Genomic DNA, 15,341 nt, shown 5'->3' with positions numbered 1-15,341 from the left:
ATTGATTACAATGTTAACGGTGGACTTTTCTTTTTTTAAATGATTTTTTATATTACATTTAATCATATATATCTACACTGTATAACATTTCTTTTTCCAGCATGAATATCATGCATATCAGTCAAAACAAAGACATTACTATACATATCATCTTCAGCAAATAGCTTTTCTTTTTTTCATATTATTATTATTTTTTAAACATTTGATTGCTATACATCATTTGGCTTGTAAAGAAAATTTACCCAACATGAAATACTTCTCAGACCAGTCCAGTTGAGAATACTATACGTTTTGTCATTAACAGGTAATAAACCATTTCTGTGTCCCACAAATATCATGCCTCTCTAATTTCTCCTGATTTCCTTCTCTATACTCTCCCCTTCTTCCTCAACCCAAGCTGTGGGGTTTTCATATATAGGTGAGAAACTTGATTACGGTGATAAACTTTCCTTTAATACCTAATTTATTAAAATTTTTTTATCAAAATTATAGTAAATTTTATAGGATGCTTTTTCTGCACTATTGATTTGATTATTTAGTTTTCATCTTTTGTGCTATTAACATGAGATGTTATGTGAGATAACAGAAATGTTAATTTATTCCACCATTAGTAACCATTTTACTATATATGTGTATCTAATAACATTATGTTATAATCTCAAATATACACAGCTAGAATTATTTTTAAAATCATTAATTTCAAGGATGATTTCAGTACACCTCTTCCATGTGTTATAGTAATCTGTGCAATATACTGAGTGACATTAAAATAAGTTCAGATGAGGAAAAGAGAATAATTACAGAATGAGTGCTCCTTGTGAATTGTGTCTGTTCATGAAGAGGTTTATAAGTTCACTAGATAGGTCTTCCCATGAACATAGTTGCCTTTCACATTCATGCCCAAACTCACCAGTTTTTAGATCTCTGAAAGCCTTAGAATTTTCTCATATCTCCTGAGACAAAGTGGAGAATGTTTCCTTCAAGTCTTATCCTTTTCCTGTTTGGATAAGGCCAGAAAAATTGAGAATAGAAAGAATTTTGTTTTCCAAGGCTCATCCCTGATGTTACCACGTTCGGCCTAGGTCAGCCCCTTGACCCATGGGAACTGTTTCCTTTCTTCATTGTCTGAACACTTAGTACATTTGTCTCTAAATTCTACTGCTAATCCTTATACATATTTTCATGTATACTACATAAATATTGCCTTCTGATAATGATTCACTAGATATTTTTCAGAATAGAAACCCTACTAGATGTACAATGCTACACCTTCTCTTTTTGTCTGTGGGGTTGAACCACATAATATAAAATTTACCATCTTAACATTGTTGTACAATGTTATTTTCAGACCTTTTTCATGTTGCAAAACTGAAACTGTATACCCATTTAACAACTCCCTTCTTCCATTTCCCTTCTGCCCCTTGGAAACCATCATTATGCTTTCAGGGTTCTTTGTTCATTTGCTTTTGTCTGAGAGGTTTTAGCCTTAGGCTGCATGAGACAGAGACAGTGAAAGGGAAATCACCCCCCCCCCAGGAGTAAGGGCCCTACCACGATCCCTTGTCCTTCATACTCCTCCCAGAATCTTAGGCACGCATGCATATGTGCCCAGTGTGAGTTTCAAGTCACGGGGTCTGGGATTCAACCCATAATTGGCCATGTAAGAGTCCAGCAATGTAACCGCTACTCCATCTGTTGTTCCCTAGTTTAAGTTTTTTAGAGTCTGACTACTTTATATGTTGTATAAGTTGAATTATGCAATATGTCTTTCTGTGTGTGGGCAATTTCACCTAGTGTAGTTCCTCAGTATTGATCTATGTTATTATGTATAAGATTTCTTCTTTTTTTAAGGCTAATACTCCACAGCATGTATACACCACATTTTCTTTATTAGTTCATCTGTTGATGGATATTTAGTTTGTTTCCACCTCCTGGCAATTAGGCTGCAGTGAACATAAGTGTGCAAATCTCTCTTTAGGATCCTGTTTTTGATTATTTTGAATAAATACCCATAATGGGATAGCTTTATCATCTGATAATTCTTTTCTTAATTTTTAGAGGTTTTCCTACTGTTGTACATAGCAATTACACCTTTTTACATTCCCATCAAAGTGTACTAGGATTATAATTTTTCCACATTTTACATAACACTTGCTAGTTTCCCTTGTTTTCTTTAGTAGTGTTAATCCTAAAGGTGATATTTCAGTGTGATTTCTCTATTAATGATATGTAGATCTTTTTGTATGCTAGTTGGTAGTTTCATGAGTTTTTGAGTATTACCTGTATATATCTCAAGCTAAATACCTCAAGAGGAATACAGAACAACTATAAATGAATAAATGAATGGATGAATGAAGGAACAGCTCTCTGCTCTCATATTTATGATCCCAGCACTGATAAATTCCTTGATGCTTTCTTGTGAATCCTGTGAACGAATTTAATTTTTATTCTACTTTAACTTAAGTAGTTTTAAGCTCCACCCATTTCTTCTGCCTCTTTTCCCCAAAAGTATTTTATAAAATTTAACTCAACTGGGTTGGACTGAGGTGCATATCATGCTAGATAAAGTCTCTTTAAAATATAAGTGAGGTATAGTGATTAAATGTTGGAAAAATAATAATAATAAGGAAAAATTAACTCAATTCAAAACAATGAAAAATTAAACTGTAGATATTTATACAGATTTGTTTAATAAAAGGAGAAAAGAGAGCTAACCCTGATGTATCATGTTTCTAATTCCAACTCTGATTAATTATATTCATGACTCAGTGTGCAAACTTAAGTATCTTCAGTATGTTCCTTCTTTGTCTTCTTGTAACTCCTAGTAGAGAAGAGTTAACAGCTCAATGAACTGGAGAAATCATTCAGTATTGATGGAATTCATGTTCCTGGCTTATCCTTCCTGCTCAGAATTTCGTATTCTGACCTTCATTGGGGTCAGCCTGGTTTATACATTGATCACCACTGGGAACGTACTCATTATGGTTTCCATTAAAACAGAAGTCCGTCTACACATGCCCATGTACTATTTCCTTGGCAGCCTCTCAGGCATAGAAATATGCTACACTGCAGTGGTGGTGCCACATATCCTGGCCAACACCCTACAGTCAAACAAGACCATATCCTTCCTGGGGTGTGCCATTCAGATGGTTCTTTTCATTGGACTTGGCAGTGCTGATTGCTTACTCTTGGCCATTATGGCCTATGATCGCTATGTTGCCATTTGCCACCCCCTGAAGTACCCTCTCATCATGACTTTGACTCTTTGTTTCCGCTTGGTTGTGGCATCAGTGATCGTTGGCTTGTTCTTGTCCTTACAACTAGTGGTCTTCATCTTCTCTCTGACTTTCTGCCCTGCTCAAGGTATTGAGCACTTCTTTTGTGATGTACCACCAGTGATGCATCTCATTTGTGCCAACAGCCACATCCATGAGCTGTCAGTGCTGGTGGCAGCCACATTAGCCATCGCTGTGCCTTTCTTTTTCATTGCCACCTCCTATGCATTCATAGTGGCTGCTCTGCTCAAGATCCACTCAGCAGCTGGCCGCAGCCGGGCCTTCTCCACCTGCTCCTCCCACCTCACTGTGGTGCTGCTGCAGTATGGCTGCTGTGCCTTCATGTACCTGCGCCCCAGCTCCAGCTACAACCCCAAGCAAGATCGGTTTATCTCATTGGTGTACACACTGGTAACGCCACTGCTCAATCCACTGATCTACACCCTGAGGAACAATGAGATGAAAGGAGCTATAAGGAGAGTCATTTCCAGGAATTACCTACCCCAGAACAGCTAGTGCAGGGGAGGTTACAACCAAACAGGCAAGAGTTTGGTCCCACTCTGTGATAATCCTTGTGCATTTGAGATATTTCTCTGTTCATGTCAAAACTAATATGTGCTGTTTATCTTCATATGGCAAAATTTTAAAAAATATTTCCATCATTTTACTCTTTTCTAAGAGATATATATAAGCCAGTGAGTAGAAAGTAATATAAAATGTCAAGTACAAGTCAGTATCAAGGTAACAGCTGCAAACAAGTGACTCATTTAATGATTTCTAACCAAAAATAAAATGTAATAAACCCATCAGAAATGAGACAGAAAAGAGACTAGGTGATTCAGTCCACAAAATGTAGACTCATGGGTACAGGGATGGACAGAGAAAGACTTGAGATACTGGTACTCACAGGAAATTACCAGAAAGAAGATTATATTTTTTTATTAAAGTATTGTTTGTTAAAATGAAAGTGCAAGGACCAGCAGTTAGCGTAATGGCTATGTCACTGGACTCCCATGTGGTCGACCGCGGTTCACGTCCCGGACCCGGTGGCTTAAAACTCACGCTGGGCATGTGTGCATGCGTGCCCAAGATCCCGAGAGGAGAATGGAGAAGAAGGGATTGCTGCATTGCCATCCCCCCGGGGGGTAATTTCTTGCTTTCTGTCTCTCTGTCTCTCTCTGTCTGTCTGGCGAGCACATGCACCCTATAGCAAAAACCTCTAAAAAAATGAAACTGCATTAAGAGCATAATTTCCCTAACCACGCCTCCCAGGACCCAAACTACTATGGATCCATGCCATTTCATTAATGTAATTGCTAGAGCATTGTACAGTCCAAAACATAGACAGATCAGCACCAGGAGGAAAGCTGCTTCAGGGAACTGTTAAATAATGCAAAAGCCCCAAAGCCTCACCTGATTCTCACAGTAGCTCAAAAACACAACACATGTGATCCAAGGTAATCTTCAAACTCTGTCCCTACAATCCTGGCTTAACTAGACCTGGCTTACTCCATGGCTGGAGTGTATAGTGTATCAGACCCAGTAGGATTCTTCCAGACATTGTTGGCCACCTCCATTTCTAGGAGACTATCTCAGGAAGCTCTTTCTGTACAAGTGACCCTATCCCTTATAAGGGCCTTCGAAATGCTCACAGATACCACTGACAGTGAATACAACAGAGGAAATCCCCTGGAGAACACATTACTACACACACTCAAAACCTAAACATCCCACCTAATCAATACTAAAGCACACATCCTCACGAAAAGACATTCTACTAAGGTAGCTATTCAAAAATGTCAGAAATGGCAACAACTCCATTGTATGCAGATATCAACACAGGGCCACAACAAAATATTTTAAAATAAAGGAAGTTGACAGCTTCCAAGGAACTCAATGAACCCCTAGTAATAAAGCCCAATGAAAATCAAATTCTTGAAAAGTCTAAAAGGGAATTCAAATGATGTATTAAAAACTCAGTGACAAGTAATTCCAGCAGGTGGTGTCATGGTTGAAGCACAGTACTCCCACATGGCCAACTGGCTTGAAATCCAGAGCCAGCTGCCTGAGAATCACTCAGGCGCATGTGCATGCATGTCCAAAAATACCAGGAGCAGGAGAATGGAGGGGAGGGAATTTGGTGTGGCTGTCCCCCTTAGAAGTGATTTCTCACTTTCCTTCTCCCTGTCTCCATCTTCAGAGAGCCCACTCACCCTATGGGAAAGGAAAAATAAAAAAACAAAACTCTGTGACTTGCAAGAAAATACCAATAGACAGTTCAATGAACTCAGGAAAACAACACAAGAACATAAAAAATTTAACAAAGATACAGAAATTATAAAAAAGAACCAATAGAAGTGTTCAAAATTAACCAATGAATCGCTGAACAAATACAAAATATATATGAGAGAGAGAAATTTTTTTAGATAATCTAGTCATGAAAAAAATAGAAAACAAATGAAAAGAATAAATATAGCTCATGAGATTTAAGAATTCCATCACATTACCAAATATTTGCATCATGAGAGTGCCAAAAAAAGAGACAAAGATCAGAACAGAAAACTTATTTAATAAAATAATAGCTGAAAAATTCTCAAGTATTAGAAGAGATACGGACATTCATATAAAAGAAGCTCAAAGATTTCCAAATAGATTCCAACTAAAGAGGTACTCAGGCATATTATAATTCAAACAAAAGAAAAAAGAAAGAAAGAAAAGTAAATTCTTGCAGCACCAAGAGAAAAGCATCAAGTTATATATAATTGCATTTCTATCAGGCTAACAGTGGATTTCTCAACAGAATCTGTGCAGACTCAAAGAAAATGGAATGACATATTCAAAATCCTAAAACAGACAGACAAAAATGCAAACAAATGCCCTGCCCAGGAAACCTATTCTTCAGAATAGAAGGAGAAATGAAGTCTTTCCTATTTAACAAAAAATGGGAAAAGTAATTTGCCGTCACTAGACTCAGCCTTCAAGAAATCCTATAAGGAATTATACATTTGAAAGCATTCAGACTAAAACTGCCATCAAAAATGAAAACAACAGCAACAACATGATACTGGGAGACAAGGTTAGATACACAAATGAAAAACAGAAAAGAATCAAGACTTATACCACAGATAATCACCAAACCACCATCGTAGATAATAAAACAAAAACAGAAAGAAAAATAGACAAACAGCCAGAAACCACCTAGCTAAATGACAGAGTAAGTTCTAATCTACCTGAAATAACCCTAAATATAAAAAGATTAAATTTCCTAGACCAGCCAGTGGCATGGTGGTAGCTGAATCTCACATGACCAACTGCATGGTTCCAGTCCCAGAACAGGTGGCTTAAAAAACACACTGGGCATGTGTATGTATATGTGTGTGTGTGTGTGGTGTGTGTGTGTGTGTGTGTGTGTGTGTGTGTGTGTGCCCAAAGTCCCTAGAGGAGAATGGAGGAGGAGGGACTGTGGAAAAAGTACATATAATTTTTTCAAAGCAGAATATAATGTTACTCTAATGGTGGAACATAAATCATGCATAAGTGCATTTATTAGCTCTGTGTTGTAGATGAGGAAATTGAGACGCAGATATTTTATGTAAAGTGTCCAAGATTACTTTAGACTAGAGCAATCTCTTGACAGCATGCTCTTTGCCACTGTGCTGTGCTGCCTTCACTTTGTCAGGCATCCAAGACATCAAGCTATGAATATTTTCACTTTACTTGAACTGCTTATTCCTGTACTTATTATTTTTTACTTCTGATGTAATTTTAATATATTATATATTTATGACATATTATAACTTATGCAACATTTTAATTTTTAGTGCAAATTCTCCCTTTGTTCTTTTTTGAACATCTATTTGTTCTCACTTGGTCATTCTTCTAAATAAATTTCAAAATCACATTTTGACATCTGTAGGGAGGCATGCACACACCTAAAAATACACAAACACATATAAATTGTCTTGGACTTTTTTGGCATATTTACATCAAATATGTGCATTATTTTCAAAATGTATAATATTCTTAAATATTGTTTTCTCAATCCACTCATCTATTTTTGGACATTTGGGCTGATTCCATGTTCTAGCAATTGTAAATAATGCTGTAATAAACATGGATGTGTGTTTTTCTGACTAAGGGTTTTTCTATCCTTTGGCTAAATACCTAAGGGCAGGATTACTGGGTCGTATGAAAGGTAATGTCTTTTGTCTTGACTAATATGCACTATATTTATGCTGCAAAAAGCAATATTGCACACTGTAAAGATATATAGTGATTAAACATAAATTAAAAATATAAATTAATTTAAAAATATGTATTGTTTTCTCATCAGAAAAGCTGCTAAAATTGTTTTAGATTTGTCTTAAGTATTACATGTCACCCTATTTTGTTTTATATGTTACTCTTTTGAGATTTACATTATTTATAATTTTACTTACATGGCTTTTGATATTAGAATTTTCTAATTATTGGGGACCAGCAGGTGGCATAGTGGCTAAGGCACTGGACACTCCCACATGGACGACCACGGTTTGAGTCCTGGACCTGGTGGCTTGCTTTCTCACTTTTTCTCTCTCTCTCTGCTTCTCTCTGGTCAAGTTAAAATAAATGAATAAATAAATAAAATTAAATAAATTTTTTTTAAAAAAGAATTTTCTAATTATTATTGCTGGTATGGAGAAATGTTTTATGCTTTATGTAAAGTAAAAATACTTTTGTCAAAGCAACTAGAGATAGTGTTTGATTAATTAATTTAAAATTCAATTAAAGAAAGGAGGTTTTTTTTCTTTTTTCTTTTTTTAAGAGAGATTTTTGCTGTAGGGCTCCTGTGCTCATCAGAGAGACAGAGAAAGACGGAGAGACAGAAAGTGAAAAATCACTCCCTAGGGTTGATAGCCACACTGCAACCCCTTCTCCTTCATTCTCCTCTCAGGATTTTGGACACACATGCACATGCACCCGGCATGAGTTTTAAATCGCCGGGTCTGGAATGCAAACCACAGTTGACTATGTGGAAGTCTCATGACATGACCATTACTCCATCTGCTGGTCCTAAAAATAAGTTGTTTTGTTTTGTTTTGTTTTGTTGGGAGGAGAGGTTTTTGCTATAGGGCTCATGCGCTCACCAGACAGACAGAGAGACAGAAAGCGAGAAATCACCCCTTCAGGGGGGATGACCATGCTGCAATGCCTTCTCCTCCATTCTCCTCTAGGGATCTTGGACACGCACGCACATGCACCTGGCATGAGTTTTAAGCCACCGGGTCCAGGACGTGAACCACTGTCAACTACATGGGAGTCCAGCGACATAGCCATTACACTAACTGCTGGTTCCGCCCTAAAAATAAATTTTTAAATGTGTATTCCCTAACATTTTCTTTTAAACACACATTTTTAACCCAACCTTCTAATGTAACACCAAACCCTTTATTGTGTATGTGCTTTGAGCTAAAAGATTATTGCAAACTAAGTGTTCCCTCATGAACACAGTGCCATGAAAATCACGCTGGTGGCATGTGCATGTGTGCCCAAGATCACAGGAGGAAAATGGAGGAGAAGGGATTGTGGTGTGGCCATTCCTCCAGGGGAGTGATTTCTTACTTCCTGTCTCTCTAGCCAGCACATGCAACTTATAGCAAAAATCTCTCAAAAAAAAAAAAAAAAAAGAAAAAGAAAAAAAAAGGTTTCCTAAACTAAGTAATATTTAAACTGAGATTTGAAGAATAGAAATTACGTAGGAAAACAGGTAGACAGAAAGTTAGGGTGCACATTCTGCACAGATGAAATAGTAAATTTTATGATTCTATGAGACTGAAAATTACTGTGTCAATATATCATATTGGTATTCCAAATTATTAAAAAATGTTGCCCAGTACAGAGGCAAGATAAACATACTCCTGTATCATCCCAGGAAATCTCTCTAACACTAGAACCTGTTCATAGATCCACACTCATCTCAGTGCCTCCAGACCATATCTTCCATTAGACCCTTCATTCTTACTTCTCCAGCCATCCAGCCCCAATAGACAAAGATATTAGGAGATAACAAAGGATGCTATACTATTACAAGAAATATTATCCCTGTGAATTCTGGAAATCCAGAGAGTATGGGATAGAACAAAACTCCCATTGTCTAATTAGCACTATTTTAAAAAGCAGGTTAATGAATTTGGCATTAAACGGGCCCGAGCTAGAATCTTACCCCACTATTAATAGCATTACTGCTGGGCATCATCCCACGTTACTTCTGGTTTGCTTATGTTTAAATGATGTAATAAATAATTATATGCATATAATAGGATTTGATGAAATTAAATGAGGTAGCATATTTAGAATAAGATGTATAAAACCTATAAAGTTGTATGAAAAGTGCTAATTCTTTCTTCTTTCTTTGAATCTATCAAAGAGATAATATTAATAATATCTGCCTCTGGGGCCAGCAGATGTTACAGCAGTTACGTCACTGGGCTCCCACGTGGCCAAATATGGTTTGAATCCCAGACCCAGTGACTTGAAACTCAGGCCGGATGTGTGTGCGTGCATGCCCAAGATCCCAAGAGGAGAGTGGAGGAGAAGGATTTGCACTTAGCCTTCCCCACTGGTGGGCGATTTCTCACTCTTCCTCTCACTATCTCTCTCTCTGGCAAGCCCACATGTTCTAAGGCAAAACCTCCTTAAAAATTATGATAATAATAAATATCTGCCTCATAACAGAGGACTAAAAGTAGTACCATATGAAGAGAAAGTTTTACGAAGTCTTAAGTCTTACCCAAATTTGTATTTTTATTTCAACAGTTTCTTTCACTGAGATTTGCTGTTACAATTCTTAGAAAACATAGGCTTACAAGGATTCAGAGAAAACTCTGTAAGTGGTGAGCTAAACTAGTTCTAAAACCCTGGAGTCTTTGCTTGTAAAGCCATTATTCACTTTTCTAACTCAGTGTGAGAAGGTGCCTGGAGCACTATAAATCCAGAAGGAGGTAGAAGATTTTTCTCTTCGCTCCAGTGTGAGAAGGGAGAGGATTTACTGAGATAGCCTCTTCAGTTATAGTCATAAAAGACAGGACTTCGTGATGTCCGGCTGCTCCGATAAAAAGTGAGGACCACAAGCCTGGAGAGACTCTCAGTGGAACTGAGCTTTTATGGAACCTCCCAACAGAAGCAGTGGAAGGAATAAATTGCTTTCGCATCTAAGGTCTTGCTTCATAAGTTCTGTCTCCCAGAAGAAGGTAACTTAGTGATTGCTGATCTCCCCTGTTAGCAGATAATTAGTTCAAACTGAAACTGTCCCTGTCCTTGGGATTCCCTGTCAGTAGAAAGTCTGGATTATGTTTGTCAAAGTGATGACTAGTATTAAACCCTTTAGCAAAATTTCTAATACTCAAAATAATTTTCTTAGAAACATAAACTTCCTTAAGCAGGGTCATTTGCGTTTCCTTTATCAGAGAGCTTATTCCCTGCAGACCAGCATAACTATACTCAGTTGAAGTCTCAAATTGTTATTAGCCTGGGAAACTGAGACCATATTTTGTATTTTATATGTGAAAACAGGAGGCTCTGATAACCTTGGTTTAGATAAAAGAACAATTTGAGGGGAAAGACAATGAAGATATTTCATTGTCTTCAGTTATTTTTCAAATAAGTCTTAGGACCAGCAGTTGGCGTAATGGCTATGTCGCTGGACTCCCATGTAGTCAATTGTGGTTCGAGCTCTGAACCCAGTGGCTTAAATTCACACCAGTCACATGTGCGTGCGCACCCAAGATCCAGAGGAGAATGGTGGAGAATGGATTGTGGTGTGGCCATCCCCCCTAGGGTGTTATTTCTAGCTTTCTGTCTGTCTGACTCTTTCTGTCTTTCTGGGCAAGCGCATATGCCCTATGGCAAAAAAACTCTCAAAAAGGCAAAACAAAACTAATTAATTAATTAAGTCTTTACTATTGTCTTCCAGAATTTGAAGAAAGCTTACATATTTATTTGGTATATCATGACATTTCATAGGTTTTAATCATATCCATTTTAATTACTAGCTTGCCATATTAAACTTTGCTAATTTTAAAAAAATCTTTATTCTTTTGAAATTTAAATACAAATACACCAAAAGGTGTCATGGAGGTTGGGGCAGTTCTAGAAGGTATAAAAAAAATAAATCAGCATATCTGAAACAACAAAATATTTAAATTATTTATTTGATCATGGGGCTCCTGGAAATTCTATTCATGAGGAAACAGACTCAGAAAAGTTACCGAATTTATGTGATGTGCTGGCAAGTTACTGGGAAAAATAGGGTCAATTCAGGGTTTTTTTTATGTCATTTAATACTTTTCTCTGACTATCCAGCAATAAAACCTAGTGACTTTTCAGAACCATAAGGAAAGTGATTGGGAAATAGATATCTATTGCTTTCAATAATGTCACACTGCTTTTAATAAGCCATTAGGCTAATAATTTAATCTTTTTTCTAATCATTAAAATTAATTTGAATTATCCCACTCCTGAGTACATACAGAAAGAAATTGATATCACTATGTTGAAGCAGTATCTGAACTCTCATGTTCATTGCAGCACTGTTCACAATAACCAAGACATGGTAGAATCTAAGTGTCCATCAATGGACGAATTAGTGAGGAAGATGTGGTATATTACACAACAGAATATCATACAGCCTTAAAAAAGAAGAAAATCCTGTCACTTGCAGTAACATGTGTGAATCTGGAGGACATTACGTTAAGGGAACCACACAGATACAAATATGTATGATTTGACTTATATGTGGAACATAATGAGTCAATTTTATAGAAAGCAGAGAACTATTTTTCCACTCTCTCTTTTTTTGAGAGAGAGATTTTTGCGATAGGGTGTGTGCGCTCACCAGAAAGAGAGAGACAGAGAGACAGAAAGCGAGAAATCACCCCCCAGGGAGGATGGCCACGCTGCAGTCCCTTCTCCTCTATTCTCCTCTCGGGATCTTGGGCACACACGCACACGCACCCAGCATGAGTTTTAAGCCACCGAGTCCAGGACGCGAACCGCCTTCGACTACATGGGAGTCCAGCAACATAGCCATTACACTAACTGCTGATCCCTCCACTCTCTCTTAAGTAGAGACTGGAAAATGGGGAGGATTGGGGACAAAAAGATATATTGATCATAGAATACAAAATTTCAACTGCACTGGAAGAATAAGTTTTAGTGATCTATGGCACTGTATGGTTACTGTAGTTAAAATAACAGTATCATATATTTAAATATTGTTAAAACAACAAATTTAAATGTTCTCACCATAAAGATAAGCTGCTGAGGTGACAAATGTGTTAATTTGCTTAATTTAAACTTTCTACAGTGTTTACATATATCAAAAATCATATTGTGACTCATAAGTATATAAAATTATAATTTGTCAATTAAAATATAATCAAAGTGAGAATTTCTTCAAACTAAATTTATTTCTAAGACCAAGTTTATTACAGCATATTTGGAAATATTATTTTATACAATGATTTTCCAGTAAGGTTACATATCATTAAAAGCCTTCCCTCACATTTTGCTGTAAGAAAAACGTAAGGCCACTAAGATTTAAACTTACATCAGATTAATTGTCATTTTTCTGGACCATAATGGTTCATTTTATGTGTGAACTGGGCTAGGCAAGAGTAGGCAGATATTTGATCAAATACCAGCCTAGATATTGCCTTCGAGGTGATTTTTTTTTTAGATAAGATTAATATCACTCTCAGATTTAAAAGAAAAAAATTTAAATAAATGCTGAAAGAATTCACCAGAATCAAATGATCTCTTCAGGAGGTACTTAACGGACTACTACACAGAAAAGCTAAAGGGAGACAAATAGAAGTAAGAGCCCAGAATCCCAAGAGGAAAATGAAAAAGGGATTTTGGCATGGCCATCCATCATGAAGGTGATTTCTCACTTTCTGCCTCTCTCTATCTCTATCTTTCTCTTTCTCTTTGGTGAGTGCACACATCTTATGACAAATACTTAAGAAAAAATAAAAAGAACACAAAACAACTAGGAAAAAAGTGTAAATCCACATGTATTGATGTTGAATGTTGGGACTAAATGCAAATTCAACTGTTTTACACATAAGGAGTTTTAAATACAAATACATCAATTATTTCATAAAGAGTTGTCTTCTGTGGTTTCAATTTAGATATTTATTATAATCATTATTTATTGTATAATACTTGATAACAGAAGAATAGTCCAAAATTTTATAAATAGCTGAGTCTTTCTTTAGAAGGAATTTTTAAAAGACTAAAATCAAGAATACTACTAAGCTATAAATCACCAAATTACTGACTTTACTATGCCTTTATTTTTAAACATCTCTTTTCGATTTTGTTTTATTTTTGCTTGTTTGAGGACTTATTTCCATATGCACAATACTGTACTATGGTCTTGCAGTGGGTGAGTAAAAGTGTTCTTCCTAATGAGCTATTGTTGGATACAATTTTACTTATCTCTAACTGGTCCAATGATTGATACTGGCAATCATAATTTTTAAAAATTATAATTTTTCCAGATTATAAACTCTCACTTCTCACAGTCTTCTACATGTAATTTACAAATGCTTCTTTCATTGGCTGTGTTAAGATGATCTTTGTTCATTTATGAGATTGTTTGGTGCCTAATTTTTAATCATTATGTTTTTCTTCAGAACTACATCTCACAGTAAATGTCATTGGACAAGTTAGTGTAAACTTGTAGAATAACCATTGGAACAGGTTTCAAATGTTCACAACATAGTATGTTAAATATTGAAGGTGGTGAATATGTTTATGTCCTCAACTTTTTTATTACACACCATATACATGCTTTTGAAGACCAATCTGTTTCCTAAAAAGATGTGTAATGATCATATGTAAATTAAAAATTACAATAAATTTTTAAAGAGAACAAAAAAATAACATTTAAATAAGTAGACCTTTGGCAAAACTGATTTCTCTTCATAATATGGGTGAGCCTTATGCAGTCAGTTGAATGCCTTAAAAGAATAAAAGACAGAGGTCCCTTGTAAGGACCATTTTACTTTGGGACCAGCAGTTAGCTCTGTCACTGAACTCCCCTGTAGTAGACCGCGGTTTCAGTCTTGGACCCGGTGGCTTAAACTCACGCTGGTCACGTGTGTGTGTGTGCACCCAAGATCCTGAGAGGAGAATGGAGGAGAAGGGATTGCGGAGTGGCCATCCCCCATGGGGGATGATTTCTAGCTTTCTGTCTGTCTTTCTGGTGAGCCCACACGCCCTATAGCAAAAACCTCTCCAAAAAAAAGAAAAAGAACAAAGAACCATTTTACTTTTTGACCACCTTTGAACTCAAAGTAACACATCAACTCTTTCTTATGTCTTTAGCCTGATGGTCTGCCCTGAAGAATTTGGACTCAAAAGACTCCATGATGTAATGAACAAATTTTAAAAATAAAATTTTCTTATCTCTCTTCTATTAGTGCTGTTTTTCTTTCTTTCTTTCTTTCTTTCTTTCTTTCTTCTTTCTTTCTTTCTTTTGAAGGTTTTTGTCATAGAGTATGTGCACTCACTGAGAGACAGAGACTGTGAGAGGGAAAGTGTGACATCACCCCCCCAGGGAATATGACCATGCAGCAATCCCTTCTCCTCCATTCTCCTCTCAGAATTTTGGGGATGCACACACACATCCAATGCAATTCTCAAGCCACCAGGCCCAGGACTCAAACTGCAGTCAGTCATGTGAAAGCCCAGTGCCTTGACCACTACACAACCACTGACCTTAGTGCTGTTTTTCTTTTCTTTTCTTTCTTTCTTTAATTTTTTTTTTTTTTAGAGGTTTTTCGCTATAGGGTGCGTGCACTCGCCAGATAGCCAGAGAGAGACAGAGAGACAGAAAGCAAGAAATCACCCCCCGGGGGGGGATGGCCATGCCACAATCCCTTCTCCGCCATTCTCCTCTCAAGATCTTGGGCATGCATGTACATGCGCCTGGCGTGAGTTTAAGCCACCTGGTCCAAGACTCGAACTACGGTTGACTACATGGAAGTTCAGCAAGATAGCCATTATGCTAACTGCTGGTCC

At 36.8% G+C, this 15,341-nt stretch overlaps 1 protein-coding gene across 1 annotated transcript; it reads left to right on the top strand.

The window, feature by feature from the left end:
• The first annotated feature begins 2,846 nt into the window (after positions 1-2,846).
• On the top strand, positions 2,847-3,791 carry LOC102498703 (olfactory receptor 10W1). Its single transcript, XM_006160836.2, has one exon. It carries the CDS (start codon positions 2,847-2,849, stop codon positions 3,789-3,791), a length of 945 nt encoding a protein of 314 aa, XP_006160898.2.
• The last annotated feature ends 11,550 nt before the right edge of the window (positions 3,792-15,341 follow it).

This window comes from Tupaia chinensis, unplaced genomic scaffold (genome assembly GCF_000334495.1).
Source record: "Tupaia chinensis unplaced genomic scaffold, TupChi_1.0 Scaffold000709_1, whole genome shotgun sequence".
NCBI lineage: Eukaryota > Metazoa > Chordata > Mammalia > Scandentia > Tupaiidae > Tupaia > Tupaia belangeri.
This window is presented reverse-complemented; position numbering and strand designations above follow the sequence as displayed.